This window comes from Caenorhabditis briggsae (genome assembly GCF_000004555.2).
Source record: "Caenorhabditis briggsae complete genome, chrIII, whole genome shotgun sequence".
NCBI lineage: Eukaryota > Metazoa > Nematoda > Chromadorea > Rhabditida > Rhabditidae > Caenorhabditis > Caenorhabditis briggsae.
In genome coordinates this window covers 9,486,547-9,503,929 of record NC_013490.2, presented here as the reverse complement: position 1 = coordinate 9,503,929, position 17,383 = coordinate 9,486,547, and the positions used below count along the sequence as shown (strand labels likewise).

Below are 17,383 nucleotides of genomic sequence, written 5' to 3'. Positions count from 1 at the left end.
CAGTGCCAGGGTTGCAATTTAGGCTCCGCGTCCGACTCCGCCCACTTTTCTCCGGAGTTTTTTTTCCCCGGAAAATTTTTTCTCCGGAATTTGCGGGGTCTCTTTATCTTTTTTTCAGCGTTTTAAATTCCAAATTTGCTCAATAAATCTAATTTCAACTGAATATATTCATGTTTTTTTCAGCAATATGGTACAAGAAAGCATTATTTCCTCTTTTCGTGCCAAACTTGAAAACGATCCAAGCAAATCAACCAGTTTAGCAACCGTCGAAACACTTATGGAAGTTTTGGATCGGAGCCGAGGTAAGATTTAATGTTATCGATATTTTCTGAGACTTAAGTTTTAGCCACAACGGTTGCCGAGTTTCAAAACGAACTGAAGCAGGTGGTTGCCGCACTCGAGAAGACCGATTACAGCTCAACATCGATTCGGAGCGCAGCTGATTTATTCACTAGATTCACTTCTTTAGCTCCGGCCGCTCTTTTGGATCAAGAAGATTTTTCTCAAGTTCTGGATCTGTATCGTCAGCGAGCACGATCTTTCATCAAGAATGTTCGTGGCTCGAGAGCGAAAATCTCAAAGTGTGCTCGGCTTTTCTTCACACATCACATGGTCCGTTACTTTTTTTGAACTCTAAATTTATTTACAAAGTTCCAGAATATTCTTACACACTCCTACAGTAAAGTAGTCCTCGAAACAATTCTTGATGCTCATAAAAGTGGATATCATCTGAATATATGGGTCACTGAATCACAACCAGATGCATCGGGAAAGTTGATGCTAGGGGAACTGAAGAAAAATGGAGTTCCTGCAACTCTTGTATTAGATAGTTGTGTCGGATATATCATGGAAAGAATTCAAGCAGTTTTAGTTGGTGCCGAAGGAGTTATGGAAACTGGTGGAATCGTGAACAAGGTGGGTCAAGATCTTTATTAAAATGGATAAGAACGCATTAAAACATTTCAGATCGGAACTGTCAACGTCTGTGTGATTGCAAAATCTCGACATGTTCCAGTTTACGTCTGCGCTGAAACAATCAAATTCGTTCGAGAGTTCCCTTTGAATCAAGCTGACATTCCAAAAGAATTCAAGGTAAAACCAAAGTCATGAAAATCCGAATCAACTTTGTTTCAGTACCGCACATCTGTAATTGCAAAAGACCAGCTAGAATCAGAGCATCCAGATGTTGATTACACCGCTCCCGAGTTCTTAACGCTCATTATCACGGATGTAGGAGCCATGAAACCAGAAGCTGTGGGAGAAGAGCTCATCAAAATGTATATTTAACGTCATGATTTTTGTTGTTTCGTGTTCTCGTTTTTGTTTCAAACTTTAATAAATAAGAGTTTCGTGTTTATTATTTCAAAAACAACAAGAGAAAACATGAGTAAAAATCTGTATATTTTGCCACATGACTCTCTTATTATGGTCACCGGCGTCTACGCAGGACTTGGTGCTCTCTTTTCCGCTGTTTTCGTAGTTTTGACTATTCTGAAAAGCAAAAGTGCAGTTTGTAAACCATCAGGTGTGTTCAGAATTTTCAAAAGTTGTAAAACCAGTTTATTTTAAAGGAAAGGAAGATTTGGATAAGCTGAACGCCATCGAAGGATTGGAACTGATAAAAGAAGATTCTGGAGACTATTCACAAGGTGGCGGAAGAGGGGGAGATAAGCCGAAACCTAAAAAGAAGGGCAAAAAAGAAGTCTGAACTTGAATTCATCAATAAATATGTTTTATTTCGTGACCCTTTAATTTATATGCTGAAAATTTCAACATACAAATTTTATAATTCTCCACCCCACGTTTCTTGTAACATTTCAATAAACTCATAATAAAAGTGATTTGTAAAAATCTGGAAGGTAGATGGAAACATGATTTCAAACAAACTTCTAGTAGCGAATCTTGTAAATCCTTCAATTTTGACCTAAAAAACGTCTCATTTTGTTTTAAGATGATCGGACTGACGATCCTGTTTCAAGGACTTGTTCCAATGAGACACATATCCAAATTTGAAGGATTCTGGATGTTCTCCGCAGGTGTCACTTGTATGGTTTTCGCCGTTATCACTTTTATTGGACTTTTGATTATGAGCAGATCAAAGTGTATACAGACTATGGGAAAAATTAAGGTTAAAATATATTAAAAATGGAATAAATGTCCCAATTTCAGCTTCTGATCTTCCACTCTACAGCTATAGTAACCACACTTCTCTCGCTAATTTTCTTCATTGTGTATGCGTTTGTTCCCATAGCTTCTGCAGAGCATGCTGCAATTCAAAATGCAGTATTACTCCTTGTGGTTTGTCTTCAAATCTATCAATTCAGTTTTTCAATAATTATTTTTTCAGGTTGCTTCTGGTCTAGTCTTCCTATCCACTAGTGGCATTTTACTCATGGCCCTTCTCAGTGCACCGGAAATCCCATCTGAACGAGATGACGATGATTGATGAAAACTTATTTTAATGAAATTCTTTTTCTATTTTTCTTACTTTCTTTCTTTATATGACCACATCCATCCATCCTAAATAGGCAGTGCGCAACAAACGGAAGAGCAAACAATGGGAGATGTTGCGAAACTCTTTTCCTTTGAAAACTTTGCGATTCTGTTTTCCTTCTGTTTCTAAATATGAAAATTTTAGCTCTGTACAACTTAATTTTCTACTTTTGAGCTTAATTTGTTAGTATTGTTGATGAAGTGTATTCATAAAAAGAAGAAGAACAAGCTCTTTCCAACCACTTGAAAAGAAGAGAAGTGCGCGCAGCTGCGTGTTTTGAGAACGCATAAAACGCTCCGAAACGCCGCACTTCCGCTTAATACCGTAGTTTCTCATCCACGAGATTCTCACATGCGCCAAGCCAGCAGGCATCGATTTTATGTCGCCGAGACGAGAGAGGAGTGACACTTTATTTACATAGATTTTTTCATTGTAAAGCAGCAAGAGCACCTCAGACTGACTGACACAAATTGCAGGTACTCCCATGGACCAATAATAAACCGAATTTGATCGCTGAAAATGGCTTGTAATCTGTCACCTGTGAACGAGATGGCCGACTCTATCACGAGCAGTACACCGTCTGAGGTTGGTAGAAAAGACAATTAGTATTGCCAGGCGCCTCTTCCGATAGTTATCTCGTTCTCTTATCGCCACCCACTCTCGGCCAGTAAATACCGTTTTGTTTCTCTTCCACACTTCCTCTCCAGTATTGATTCGTTAGACAACAAAACAGTAGTCCTAGCGGCGTCTTTATGCTGCATTCTGTTCTAATGGGAGAGAAATTATCACAGATTGTCTACGGCGGAACCGGCTCGCCAGATGAGCATCGAACAATGTCAGACAAAGTGCAGACGATGGCATCGGCGATTTATCGAGAGTTGGAGACAATGATTAAAGTGCATGGAGAAGAGAATGTGAAAGTGAGTTTTTCTTTGAAAAGATTCTGTTTTTTTTATTTTCTGGTTGAAATTCTCCTCCACTGTGAGAACTCTAAATTTGAAATTTTAAAAACATTAGTGAACATATTTTATAGTGTTTTATGCAAAAACAATAATACCTTGCCGAAGTCACATTGAATATATAATCTTTTTGGTTTCTGTCAGCACTGTTGTTTATTTATTTTCAGACACTGATGCCTCTCGTTGTCAATGTGCTCGAATCATTGGATCTCGCTTATTTGGAACGTGACGAGCAAACTGCCGAACTGGAAATGCTCAAAGAAGACAACGAACAGTTACAGACGCAGTATGAGCGAGAAAAAGCTCTTCGAAAGCAGACTGAACAGAAGTACATCGAAATAGAAGATACTTTAATCGGGCAGAATAAAGAGCTGGATAAAAAGATAGAATCTCTTGAGTCCATTATGCGAATGCTCGAGTTGAAAGCGAAAAATGCAACTGATCATGGTATGTTTTTCTCTGTTATTCGGGAATGTCAAAAATTGGGTTTTCAGCAAACCGTTTGGAAGAAAGGGAGGCTGAACAGAAGCTGGAATTCGATCGACTCCATGAACGGTATAACACACTTCTTCGTACACATGTTGATCATATGGAACGTACGAAATATCTAATGGGAAGTGAGAAGTTCGAGCTAATGCAGAATATGCCACTGCCAAACATGCAGTTGAGGAATAAGTGAGTTGATTCTTTTAAATCTTCAATTTTGACCGTCGTGATGTCGTTTGTAGTTGGTTTCCAATCTCGCATCGCTTGCATAAAAGTGGTGATGAAAGTAACTTTTTATTGTGAGTTTGTCTCTTTTTTTTTGATCACAAGGGTCCGATTTCAGTTTTCTTTTTCTTCTTCTTTCTTTGTTGGCCTTCTCTGGTTGTGATTCAAAAATAGTTTTTTTTCCGATTTTCGAAAAGCATGCCACTGAAATCACCATTTCCTTTATTCTCTTATTGTTGTGAAATTTTGTTTCTATGTCACAAATTATTTGGATCATTAAATCTGTCTTTACATTTACTATAATTTAGGATGGGAATGGCCGCTTCTGTCGATGCATCATCGATTCGTGGAGTTTCGGATCTCATTTCCGCCCACATGACCCAATCAACGACTATGGATGTGAATTTGGCAAATCACATCACTAATGAAGGTCAGTCTAGTTTCAAAAACCTGATTGCAGTTTGTTTTTCCAACTTGGAAATTCGAACAAAAAATGCCTGTATCAATCAAAAAGGTTTTTCAAAAGTTATTTCAACTTTTGAACCACTAACATGTACTCGAAACCACTAACATTTTTTGGTATTGTCGGAAAAAGTTTCCAGACTAACAGAAAATTATTTTACAGATTGGCAAGATGAGTTCTCTTCGGATGTTGAGCCGTCCCCGCGCGACCTTCCTCCTCCAGCATCAGAATCTCTTGCATCTCCAGTTTTTACGAAAGAGCCCACTCCACAGCATGAAGCTGTTTCACCGAAACGATCAGAAGAAGAAGCAGATGACACATCTTCGTTGTTTGTTGATTTGGTTTCATTCATTTTATTTATGTGTACATTTTCAGGGAACCCAAGGAGAACAACGACTCGCTCGGTGCTGATCTCACTGGTTAGTTTTTCTTAAATTTAAAATCTATTAATTTCTATAGTCTGAATAATCAGAATGTTCGTCCTTCCGTCGATTTCACACTAACTTTCTTTTTGCTTTTCTTTTATCCTCACTTTTTCACATCACCCAAAGTTTTGGAAATCACTTTTTTTTCAGTAGGGGGGGGGGTTTCCTAAATATATATATATATATCCACCTTATTATTTACAAACTTTTTACCTTATCCAATTTGACAGGAAACCTAGTGGATCCGGCGGAATTCTCCTCAGCGGGTAAATTTTCAGTTTTCAATATCGTCCTTTGTATATCCATCCATCTTTTTTGTTATTGGTATTCAGCTTGCTTTCTTCGGCTTCTGTCCGTCTCCTTTCAAAACGCATGAATTCATTAGTATGGCGAAAACACCGATTGTTTTTCTCTCCGCACACAAACCCCCCTGTGCACTTTCCCATTGTATTATTTAAAAGAAAAATAGATTAGATGTTGTATCGTAATTTTGATGTGCCTTTTGTGTTTTGCCAGATGACGAAACGGAGTGGAATGGTCTGGGATTGAAACCACGACGACAGCGGCATGATGACCCCCTTCTGGACGATGACGATACTTCGGACGATGGAAGTTTGGGTAGGGAGATTATGAATGAAGCATGTTGCATGCGTCAGCAGCCGCCAGTGATTTGAGTTCGCATTTATCCTTTTATCTTTCTAACTATCTTTTTCATACTACTTTTGTTTTTACAGTTAACGACACATTCATCGGTAAGTTTTCAAATGTAGTGATCGTGATTTTTGTTCGAAAGGAATATCAGTCTCTATTTGACACTACAGCAAATATGTTGAATGTTTTTTTTTTGGAAAAACCCGAATTTTTTGTCAAAATTCGCATGCGACGATTATCTTTATGAAGACATGAATAATCTTCCAGTTAACTTCACTTTCCGCTCCCCAAATTCTTTTTTTTTCACAAAACCACTTATCAGGAAGATATACATGTGCTTCATAATAACAGCGCTTCCCCTGTGTTTCGTAGCACCCATAATCTAACTTCAACTAAATCTGGCATTTCCAGGAATGGGTCGAGAAGTCGAGAATCTGATCAAAGAGAATTCTGAGCTTCTGGATATGAAGAATGCGCTGAACATTGTGAAAAACGATTTGATCAACCAAGTTGACGAGTTGAGCAGTGAGAATATGATCTTGCGAGATGAGAACATGAGCAGACAAATGGTCAGTGAGAAGATGCACGAACAGATTGCAAAGCTTGAAGAGGAAGTGAAGACAATGAAGCAAAAGCTCATGGAGAAGGAAAACGAACAAGAAGAGGTTTGAAAATAGTTCCTTACTCAAATACCATTCTAATTACAGGAAGATGTTCCTATGGCGATGCGTAAACGCTTCACTCGTTCTGAAATGCAGCGTGTTCTCATGGATCGTAATGCATACAAAGAGAAGCTCATGGAGCTGGAAGAGTCGATCAAATGGACCGAAATGCAACGAGCCAAGAAGATGCAACAACAACAGCAAAACGTCAACCAGAAGAAGTCCGGTGGAATATGGGAATTGTTAGCTAACTTATCTCCGATTCGTGCTTCATAGTTTTCAATTTTACAGTTTTTCAAGTCTCCTGGGTGAATCTGTGACTCCGCCCGCATCGGCTCGGGGTAACCGTACCACCTCTTCGCGTAGCAAGATGACGCGTTCTGTGGAGTATATCGATCCAGACATGTTAGTTGAAGAATAGAGTTAAAATAAGCTTGATGTCGTGTGCACGTAGTATGGAATGGTATTCTTATTCATTTTGTAGGATCCATCTATCCCGATAACCAGTGATGCTTCGATCTCAACCGACCTTATTGAAATCTTTTTTACTTTATAGAACTCATTTATCGCACACACTAACACTAGAAACATAATAAAATCACTATGCATATGGCTTTAACTGTCCTATTGATAATCTGGCTCATAACAGGATCTCTTTTCTTGCACCCTCGCACTCTCCCAGAGACTTGATTCAGTTTTTTTTAAATTTTATTAACACATTATTAGTGTTCAGTTTGACGTCATCTTATTGAAGAATGATGTGACATCAGATTCACATTAATACAGTTATCCTTGTTTTCATTAAGCAACTTAGTTTCTTCAGTTTAATAGGTGATGTTGAATCCTCCGGTGTTTCTCATGTAAAATGGTTTATTTCATAATTAACGGGTATTATTACTTCTAAACCCTTTCTCCGCATGCATTCCCAATTACCTCTATCCTTATTTCTCCCTTTTATTTTTGTGTTGTGATGTGTTGCATCAAGCCTGGGAACCAATCATATTTTGGATGATAAAGAATTATTATTTTTACAAAATTGTTGTGATGATGACATGAAAGACTTACAGGATTTCGGAGAGACGTGCTGCCGAGAGAAGAGAGCAGTATAAGTTGGTACGAGAGCATGTGAAAAAAGAGGACGGACGAATCGAAGCATACGGATGGTCTTTTCCAAATGTAGACGCTGATGTTTCGTCAGTTCCGATTCCTGTTTGTTGTCGACCACTTCTTGATAATGAGCCATCACTAAAGGTTTGGTGTGCAACAGGAGTTGTATTGAGAGGCGGAAGAGATGAAAAAGGACAATGGATTGTTGGAGATCCGATTTATTTCGCTCCAGCATCCATGAAGAAAACGAAAACGTCCAATACCAGAACAGAGTTAGAAGATGAGATAAAGGTGAGAAAGACTTACTATGTTCTGTTCTAGCCATCGTTCCTAGCTTCAGAGAGCTCGAAACCTGGATGCACGTGAGAGTGAACTCGATGAATGGCAATCGTCTTCACTCGTCTGGGTAGTCAGTTCGAATCAAGGAAAAAGTCTCATCGCTGTTCTCGACGCCAACAATCCGAATAACATAATTGAAACATTCCCAGCATGTGACAGCCATCTCCTCTGCATTCAAGCAGTATCTGGAGTGATGGAAGGAGAGCCAGAAATGAATGAGGAGCAGTCGAAGAAGTTTTTGTGTGGTGGTGGAAAAGTGAAAGAGTTGCCAGAAGGATTAGATAGCACAGATCTTGGGTCGTGCGAATGGGTGGAGCTTCGAAAAATGGAAGACTCTGAAGATGGAGTTCCCACGTACTGTTCCAATGATATGAAGCCAAGTCCCAAGAGAACAAGAGATTGTATGCTGAATTCGAGTATGAATCTTTAGAATTTTTTATTTTCAGTCAGCATCAGTGAGGTGGCTGCCGTAGATCCAGCATCTGTTCCTGTTCCAGTCAAAGGTAATATTTTGAGTTTGTATTTCTTTTATTCCTGGAAGACAGCATTTGCAAAAGAAGAAAAATATGATTCTAAACAAAAATTGATCGGAAATCAATTTTTAGCAAAAACTAAACTCACAAGAGTGACGGAAAGCGTTGTGCCAGATGAGACGCCGAAATTGATACCTTTGGAAAAATTGAAAAAAGGTGAAAACAAATGATTTTTGTTGCTGTGTTGAGTACTACAGCTATCACCACTTGGTTTCTCAATGTTTCAAGTCTATCCTTCAGTTTTCTCCTTCATACACATTTTACAACTGATTTTAGCAAAACTAGGATACTGTAAAACCTGTAATAGAAGAGCCCCCACACTCTCATGTTTGAGCTAATTTTTCTTGGCTCATACGCAAGATATCAGAAATTTGTCAACTGATGAAAAAATCTAATACTATGATAAGCATTTATCAGTTGACAACTGTTCTATATTTTTCACAGGAATCGAGATGAATTGGTTCAAATTTGGAAGTTAGGGGAACCTTCTATTTATCACAGGTGTACGGTAATTGCCTGGATTAGATTTCCGCTCTTGCACTTCTCTATGCATATGCTTCACAATTCCTTCAAAATTCAAAAAATTCAGAGCCAGTTCCTCCTGCAAATCGTCCAGGAGGTCGTGCGGCTCTCCCTCCTCATATCCGAGATGCAATGAGCAAGTACGATGGAGTATCTGGACAAATGAGTGGAGCACTTCCGACTGTATGGATGGGAGGGCAGAATCAATAGTATGAAAATTTTTCATATTCCATATATAAATCTCAAATTTTCAGCATATATATTCACTCCGCTGTAACTGCATGGAAACAGTGCCTTCGCCGAATCAAAATGCCAGATGCAGTTCTCAGTATTGTGTAAATTTTGTAAAAATGCTAAAAGAATGCTGTAAAATTTATTTTTCAGACACTACAAGGGCCGAATCTTTGCCGCTCTTGCCAATGGAACAATCGCAATCTTCCACAGAAATAAACGTAATTCTGGATTTAAAAGTCATATTTTAATTTGAAATTCTTCAGATGGTGAATGGTCTGACGAAGGATATCACTCGCTGCGAGTCGGAAACGCCACGTCATCAGTTCGATCATTGTGTCTTGTTTCAACGAACATCTGGGCTACATATAAAAACTGTGTGGTAGTTATTGATGCGGAAAGTCTACAGATTGTGGTAGGTTTTTAAAAGAATCATCTTATACAGAAATGATTGTGTTTCCTATTTTAACAATACTTTTGCTATAGAAAGTGTTTGCGGCTCACCCAAGAAAAGACAGTCAAGTTCGAAACATGCAGTGGGTTGGAGCAGGAGTTTGGCTCTCGATTCGTTTGGATTCAACTCTTCGCCTGTACCATGCTCACACCTACGAACACTTGCAAGATGTTGATATTGAGCCATATGTGACAAAGATGCTCGGCACTTCAAAACTCGATTTCTCTTATATGCGAACAACGGCTCTTCTGGTTTCAAATCGAAGACTTTGGATTGGAACTGGTACTGGAGTCATTATTTCAGTCCCGTTCTCAGGACGTAAGTTTCATGAAATCGTATTTCGAATATGGAAGGGTGGTAGCCAGCCCTTCTAAAAACTCCTCATTGACAATATTGAGAAAGTACAAAGCTCCTTCACTAGAAAATTGATAAATAGAATAGTGGGTAGAAACTTAATGAGAATTGATAAGGATTACAAAACATCTCAAGACAGATTGACCGAATTCAGCCTATAATCACTACAATCTAGACGGGAAAAGCTTGATCTGAAATTCTTCAACAAACTAATTTATTCTAGGTAAAATTAATATAAATCATTTATCATATTTCGAAATTAGATCGACAAAAACGCGCAGCCGCCACACCTACCAATGGAAAACTTTAAAGTCTTAAACAAAACTTCTTCACACATAGGGTTCTTAGTAAAATGATGAGCTCTACAAAACGGATCTAAATGCCTGCTGCTGTCAGAAGTTCGGAAAAAGATTTGTTATTATCCACTATTATTCATGTCTAGGTTAAGAAATATCAATTTTATGTCACCATGTCCCTTTTTGTCTATTTATTCTCTTTTTCATTCTTTTTTCTTTTTATTCTTCCACGTATTTTTTACGTAATAAATACAATACAATACAAGGAGATTCAATTTGCCCAACCAACTTATTTTTCAGAAATCGAAAAGAAAGTGGAAAGCAAAGACACCAAGAGGCCTGCTGGACCAGGTGGACTTGTAAGAGTTTATGGAACGTCTTCTGAAAACAACACGGACGAGAAGTCAAGCGACGACTTCATTCCATACTGTAACCTCTCACATGCACAACTATCGTTCCACGGACATAAAGACAGCGTCAAGTTCTTCCTCGGAGTACCCGGAGCATCAAAGAACGGAGAAGATGAGTCAGCTGAGGTGACTCTTCGACGAATGTTGATCATGTCTGGAGGAGATGGATATATTGATTTCCGGATAGGTAATTAAGAAATCTAAAAATATTTTAAATAAAAGAAATCGTTCCAGGAGAAGAAAATGAGCCAGAGCTAACTGGTCAATCGATTCGGCCTCGTGATATGTCTCATCTCATAATTTGGGAAATCGACGCCGAGCTTCCAATTCTTTCTAAATAAAATTTTTCGCATTCTGATCTCACTCCCAAGTATTCTCATTTAGCTATGCTGTAACTCTTACTCTTTTTTCTTTTTTTTGCATTTTGATTGTCATTTTTCAAGCTTTCCCCTTCACTCTCGCCCTGTCTAGAATTCAATTCAAAAGTTTTAAACGCATCCCTTTGTAAATAAGACCTCTATTTTGAAGTTCATTCGGTTGCTCTACGCTCCAACTCTTGTCTCTCGCCTCCCTCTTCCCTTTTTAACGCATTCTAGTCCCAACCTCTTTATTTTCTGTGAATATTTGTGCTTCTGTCTTGTGAAATTGAAAGATAAAATAAAATTCGAAAAAATCGGTTATGTTTTTGCATTTCGTTTTTATCCGAATTTTTACTTCTGTAGAATTCTGAATCTCGTAATTCGGTATTATAGAGAAGATGTTATTTTTCTTATGTTCCAGATGGCTTTCCGTGTCGAACATTGCAGAAAAGCTACAGAATTTTTCATCAAATTCAGTGAGTTTTGACTAACACGAACTGAGAAAAAATCTTATCATGATTCAAGATACCGGCTCAAAAGCCTACCTTCAATATGCTGAACTTCCAAACCGTGTCCTCGACTTCCAGCATACTGTAACTCCAGAAGATCAACAAGGAAAAGGGGTCGCCCGTGTTCTCGTCAAGGAAGGTCTCAAGTATGCTGCTGATAACAAGTACCTCGTCCAGCCAACCTGCTGGTACGTGGCAAAGTATTTGGATGGAGAAAGTGCTACAAAAGAAGAGAAGGAACTTGATATTCGTCATAAATTGTAACTCAACTTCTGTCATTCCCTGAATTTTCCTGTATTATAAATTATGTCTCTAGAAAAGAAGCGAGTAGAAATTAAACCGGAAGTAAATAAATATTTTTGTGTTGCATTGTTTTTGAATTCCAAAACATAAAAACATCGTACTTTAGATCTGCAATAATCAGGAAAAGAAGAAACGATCGCTTCGAAGCTAGAAAAATTCAAGTTTGCAAACTTGAAAAAAGCTAAAACTTGACGATTTTTTAGCTAATTTGTTCGATATCAGAGGAGTCCTTTCTTTTCAGAAATCATTTAAAAAGACACGAAAAATTAGAAGTTGAGGACTGTATTTATCGAGATTACATTTTTTACTGTATTTATCGAGACTACACTGTGTTCCAGGTCCTTGAAGTCAAGCGATTCGTATAATCTTCCAAAATTTGAAAGCAAATGGGTGAAAAACCATCGAAAACGGAAATATTCCCAGAAGGCACCCGAAGCCCCGCCCACCTGCACGCAAAGTATAGTGGACGGCGGAACCCGGGAGATGTCGGTACATTCAGAATACCCCACTATATAATCGTCCTCGTTTTGGGGGTTTTTCGGTGAACATCACTCAATCTCTTCTGAGTCGGCTGAGATCCTAAGGATGGTTGGCAGGCAGGGGAGCTCCTAGGTTGGTATGCATAGTCCCTAGTGGCTCAGCAGAGATCGTGTGATAGGATCCACCGAGATAACCGCGGGTACATCCCGGGAATTTTCTGAGCTCTGAACGGCCTGTGTTGCAAAAAAAAAACTAGATCCGAAGTATAGTTTTGGTAATATATGCTCAATTTTCGCCAGCTTTTTTCATCTTTTCGTCCGTTTTTTTGCCCGTTTTTTGTCTGCTTTTGTCAGTTTTCGTCAGTTTCCGTCAAGTTCGTTCTTCCGGTTCGTCAGGTTCGTCCTTCAGGTCCGTCCGTCACGTACGTCCATCAGGTTCGTCCGTCGGGTTCGTCCGTTAGGTTTTTTCGTCAGGTTTTTTCTTCAGGTTTTTTCGTCAGTCTCGACCGTTTGGCAACGCCACGCCTGACGGACGAACCTGACGGAAGAACCTAACCTGACCGATGAACCTGACGGTCGAACCTGACGGACAAACCTGACGACCTGACCGATGAACGGACGGACCTGGCTAACAAAAAACGGACGTGACGGACGAACCTGATGGACGGACCTGACGGTCGAACCTGACGGCCTAACCTGACGGTCGAACCTGACGGTCGGACATCACTCGTTGACACCTGCATACAATTTCAGAAATTCGAAAGTTCTGAAATAAGGAAACTCAAAAATTCTGAAAACCCCAAACTCTCAACCTTTTTTTTTCAAATCTCAAACTCAAATTCGCCAATTTGGAAACTCAGAAGTTCAAAAATTTGATAATTCGTAAACTCGGCATCCTTACTTCAAATTTTTAAAAGTTCCGGAAAAACTAAAATGTGACGGACGAACCTGATGGACGGACCTGACGGTCGAACCTGACGGCCTAACCTGACGGTCGAACCTGACGGTCGGACATCACTCGTTGACACCTGCATACAATTTCAGAAATTCGAAAGTTCTGAAATAAGGAAACTCAAAAATTCTGAAAATCCCAAACTCTCAACCTTTTTTTTTTCAAATCTCAAACTCAAATTCGCCAATTTGGAAACTCAGAAGTTCAAAAATTTGATAATTCGTAAACTCGGCATCCTTACTTCAAATTTTTAAAAGTTCCGGAAAAACTAAAATGTGCGGATTGGAAAATTTAAATTTTCAAGAATCTGAAATTTTAAAATTAAAATCGCATAGAATTCCGGTGTTTCCAATTTCTACATTTTTTTTACCCAAAATTGCAAAATTCAGATATCCGAAAATTAGAAATTCGCAGTCTAAAAATCCTTTAAAATTAAAAAAAGTGAGAAAATTAGAAACATAAAAATCCAGAAACTTGAACACTTAGAAATTCGGTAATTCAGAAATTCAGTTATTCAGAATTAATGGATTCATGAGGTTCACTTTTCGAATTTGAATCTCATCGAATACTATAGTTCTATAACTTTTAAATTCTGAAATTCCAAACTCTGGAAATTGAAAAATTGAAAAGTCTCAAATTCCTAAAACACCTAATTTTCTGAATTTCTAGATTTCTTTGGAATTCAGATTTACCGAATTTCTCGATTTTTGATTTTCAGAATTTCTAAATTTCTGCATTTCCTAAATTTTTAGTTAGAGAGTTTCTCGAGTGAGAAAATTTCTAGGACTTTCAACGTCCGAAGATCACATCATTCAGGGTCAGGTTCATAGTTCAGAAAATCAGAAACTCGGAAAATATTCTCAGATTTTGAAATGGGAAATACATAAAATAAGTTCAGAAGTTGTTGAATCTATAAAATTCCATGTCCAAAATGTCAAGCCGAAGAGGCGTAAACCGACTGGTTTTATCAGATTCGGAAATATTCCGAAAAGTTGTATTAAAAGCCAAGGTGTTTTACTACTTCCGACGGATATGTCGAGTCGACAGTTGCACAAAATTGTTCTTAATAAGATAGTTTGAATAATTGCTTCATCAGAGATGCTGTCAAAGAGTGATTTTGAAAGTGTCTTTCAAAAGAAATGTAACAAAAAAACAGAAGATATTTGTCCGTTTTTCGTCCCTTTTTTGTCTGTTTTTCCGTCAGGTTCGACCTTCAAGGTTAGNCCGTCAGGTCCGTCCGTCATGATCGACCGTCAAGTTCGACCGTCAGGTTCGACCGCGTGGCGTCGGCCAAACGGTCGAACCTGACGAAAAAACCTGACGGTCAGACCTGACGGACGAACCTGACGGCCTAACCTGACTATGACAGACTGTCAACTGCGAAAATGTTTTCTTGACATTTGGAGCATTTTATCAGTTGACCGTTTTCTGCTATCTTTCATAAGAACTGAGATATTTAAGATTGAAGCTACATTGAAGGGATAATAGTGACTCAAAACGTAAATTCTATTCTCAAAAAAAAAGCGGCATTTGAGGCCGGTTTAAATTTTAAACAGGCAAATATTGCCTGCTTAAAAATTTCGCTGGCTTTTAATGCAAATCACGTGAAATTGAAAGGCCCATAGCTCTGGCACTGGCGGCTAGTTTTCTGATATATATATATATATTGTACAGAGAAAACTACCAAAATACTTGTCGTTTCTAAGTTCAGAGCTCATTTTATCACATTCGGAAATATTCCGAAAAGTTGTGTAAAAAGCCAAGGTGTTTTACTAATTACGACGAATATGTCGAGTCGACTTTGTTGCTTAAAATTGTTCTCAATAAGATCGTTTGAATAATCGCTTCATTAGAAATTGTGTGCAGGTGTCAACAAGTGATTTTGAAAGTTTCTTTCAAAAGAATGTAACAAAAACAGAAGATATAAAACAGTTTGTATATAATGTAACGAGAAGCAGGTTTTGGGCAATTACTCTTTGACTACACCACTCTTTGACTACACCTACTCTTTGACTACAAAATTTCTTTGACTACATTTATCTCTTCGACTACACTTGTCTCTTTGACTACAAAGTCTCTTTGACTACATTTTTTTGTTTTATAGTACTTTTTGACTGAATTTATTGGAGTTTCCGATTTTTGTCTCATATTATAGGCTTAGGCTAAAACACCAGTTTTCCGGTAACCGTTTCAGCCTAAGCCTTTGATTTGTACAGAAAATAGTAAAATTTCGGAAATCTCAGCGAAAAAAAGTGAGAATTTTGCTGATTTTCGCGAATTTCAGTACTTTTTTTTTCACTGTTATGTATTTTTGGAATTGTCAGTTTTTTGTTAAAAATTATAGGCTTAGGCTCAAATTCTTCTTATATTCTGTAAGAACGCCCACAAAAACTGCAGAAAATTTAAAATTTTTTTAAGTGTAGTCAAAGAGACTTTGTAGTCAAGGAGACAAGTGTAGTCAAAGAGATAAATGTAGTCAAAGAGATAAATGTAGTCAAAGAGACTTTGTAGTCAAAGAGTGGTGTAGTCAAAGAGTAATTGCCCAGGTTTTGTCTAGTATTGAAGCTGTGGATAAATTGGATGAATGAGCTTCGTCTTTTCTGTAAGCTCCGGCATGTACTCCGTGTTGAATGAAGGTTGAGTGGCAGCGACGTAGCTTGGGAGCTGATTTTGCTTGTTGAGCTCATTGACCAGAGCACGACACATCGTGAGGTAGACGAGAACCACTGAAAATAAAATGCAATTTGGAAGCTCGACTCCTTTTAGAGCTTACCAAGCATGATAATTCCAACAATGACGAACACATCGGTTTTCGGAGAGTAGTCGTAATGGAGGAATAACTTTTCTGAAAAAGGGAAATTTGTCTTTGAAAGAACTTGAAAATACTCACTAGCAGAGGCGAAGTATTCGAGAGCGACATGAGCGAACGGAGCGAGGAGGCAAATGACTCCGAGGAAGCAATGGAAGTTCATCAAGCTCTTGTGTTCGATGAGGAAAACGCCAAAGGTGAAAGCAGTGTAGACGGCCTGAAAGTTTATGCATGAAATAATATTTTAAACAAATCGAATGACTAACCAAGAGAACCTTGACGAACAACATAACGTTGGATGTCTTTTCAGCACAAAGCAACCAAATTTGGAAAACCAATGCGAGCACCTGCACCAGAAGAACGATGAATTTGATTGGAATGCAGCAACAGCAAAGCGGAGCCTTTGAGAGTCTCGAATCGCGTGGCTCGTAAAAGTGCGCCATCCTTGTAGCCTAAAAAAAAAAAGGAAAAGTGCATGAAGGCAAGAAAAGGGATAAGTAATAAACGGAGAACACTGAATGTCACCGATTAGAAAATAAAGCAACCAGAAACAAGAACATTTTTATAACCGAGGTAAAACTAGAGATATTATGGATAAAACTATAGCTGGGCTATTATAACTTATTAGAGTGGGTCAAAAGGTGAACGGGGAGCATAAAAAATAACAAGGAAATCAACAGAAAGAAGATATTTAGGTCTGGCTCTAAGATTTGAAGAATGGAAGAACGTATTTGCGCCCAAGACTTATGATGAGCTGTCTGCATGACCATATGTAGAAGATGTATGCTGAAAATATGAAGGAATTCTCAGTTTGTACTTATGGGAGACTTACAACACAAAATGAAGGTTGATGTGGCAAACGAGAAAACAGCTGGCGACTCGCTGTTGTTGAAGATGTGATCTGTGAATTAATTTTGTTTTATATATGGATATATCAAAATTTACTCACTGTAGAGATTGACAATGGATTGCCCCCAATAATATAGTGGCACGATGATCAAGACGCATACAACCCAATAGTGAATGTGCATGAAGAGTTCATAGTCGGCGAGGAATGAAACGACGGAAGCCACAAGGAAGACAACCTATCTCAATTTAGATAATTATAGTCAGTAAACGATGTTCAATCTTACCACAAAAATTTCGAACATCGCTGATTCGGAACTCAACGACACATTTCTCGAAATGACGCCGACGGTGATGAGAAGTGTGGCGATTTGGACGACGAGAACGACGAGTTTGACTGGGATGAAATCGCAAAGCATCGGAGACTCCATCGAGTGGAGCACACGTCTTTCATAGAAGTTCGACATTTCTCTGTAGAAACACTTCATTAAGGCACAATAAAGAAACGATAAACT

At 38.4% G+C, this 17,383-nt stretch overlaps 7 protein-coding genes across 7 annotated transcripts; 5 read left to right on the top strand and 2 right to left on the bottom strand.

The window, feature by feature from the left end:
- Positions 1-187: 187 nt before the first annotated feature.
- CBG10057 lies at positions 188-1,287 on the top strand (the record flags this gene model as incomplete). The annotated part of the gene is made up of 5 exons (XM_002641674.1): positions 188-302; positions 347-612; positions 658-915; positions 967-1,092; positions 1,135-1,287. 5 exons carry the CDS (start codon positions 188-190, stop codon positions 1,285-1,287), a joined length of 918 nt encoding a protein of 305 aa, XP_002641720.1.
- Positions 1,288-1,425: 138 nt separating this feature from the next.
- On the top strand, positions 1,426-1,708 carry CBG10056 (the record flags this gene model as incomplete). Its single annotated transcript, XM_002641673.1, has 2 exons — positions 1,426-1,525; positions 1,572-1,708. 2 exons carry the CDS (start codon positions 1,426-1,428, stop codon positions 1,706-1,708), a joined length of 237 nt encoding a protein of 78 aa, XP_002641719.1.
- A 243-nt stretch (positions 1,709-1,951) lies between these two features.
- CBG10055 lies at positions 1,952-2,446 on the top strand (the record flags this gene model as incomplete). The annotated part of the gene is made up of 3 exons (XM_002641672.1): positions 1,952-2,128; positions 2,170-2,298; positions 2,348-2,446. The coding sequence occupies 3 exons, from the start codon at positions 1,952-1,954 to the stop codon at positions 2,444-2,446; spliced, it is 405 nt and encodes a 134-aa protein (XP_002641718.1).
- Positions 2,447-3,013: 567 nt separating this feature from the next.
- Cbr-unc-16 lies at positions 3,014-10,952 on the top strand (the record flags this gene model as incomplete). Its single annotated transcript, XM_045244259.1, has 20 exons — positions 3,014-3,079; positions 3,286-3,414; positions 3,621-3,900; positions 3,948-4,128; positions 4,473-4,594; positions 4,790-4,955; positions 5,003-5,046; positions 6,115-6,368; positions 6,411-6,607; positions 6,657-6,770; positions 7,433-7,763; positions 7,807-8,212; positions 8,258-8,314; positions 8,934-9,075; positions 9,121-9,201; positions 9,251-9,318; positions 9,364-9,512; positions 9,584-9,869; positions 10,502-10,798; positions 10,846-10,952. The coding sequence occupies 20 exons, from the start codon at positions 3,014-3,016 to the stop codon at positions 10,950-10,952; spliced, it is 3,477 nt and encodes a 1,158-aa protein (XP_045094188.1).
- A 439-nt stretch (positions 10,953-11,391) lies between these two features.
- Positions 11,392-11,743, top strand: CBG10053 (the record flags this gene model as incomplete). The annotated part of the gene is made up of 2 exons (XM_002641670.1): positions 11,392-11,446; positions 11,496-11,743. 2 exons carry the CDS (start codon positions 11,392-11,394, stop codon positions 11,741-11,743), a joined length of 303 nt encoding a protein of 100 aa, XP_002641716.1.
- Positions 11,744-15,766: 4,023 nt separating this feature from the next.
- Positions 15,767-16,465, bottom strand: CBG25907 (the record flags this gene model as incomplete). The annotated part of the gene is made up of 4 exons (XM_045244258.1): positions 15,767-15,939; positions 15,987-16,058; positions 16,104-16,239; positions 16,289-16,465. The coding sequence occupies 4 exons, from the start codon at positions 16,463-16,465 to the stop codon at positions 15,767-15,769; spliced, it is 558 nt and encodes a 185-aa protein (XP_045098981.1).
- Positions 16,466-16,725: 260 nt separating this feature from the next.
- On the bottom strand, positions 16,726-17,335 carry CBG10051 (the record flags this gene model as incomplete). The annotated part of the gene is made up of 4 exons (XM_002641669.1): positions 16,726-16,808; positions 16,855-16,923; positions 16,972-17,107; positions 17,156-17,335. The coding sequence occupies 4 exons, from the start codon at positions 17,333-17,335 to the stop codon at positions 16,726-16,728; spliced, it is 468 nt and encodes a 155-aa protein (XP_002641715.1).
- Between the last annotated feature and the right edge of the window lie 48 nt (positions 17,336-17,383).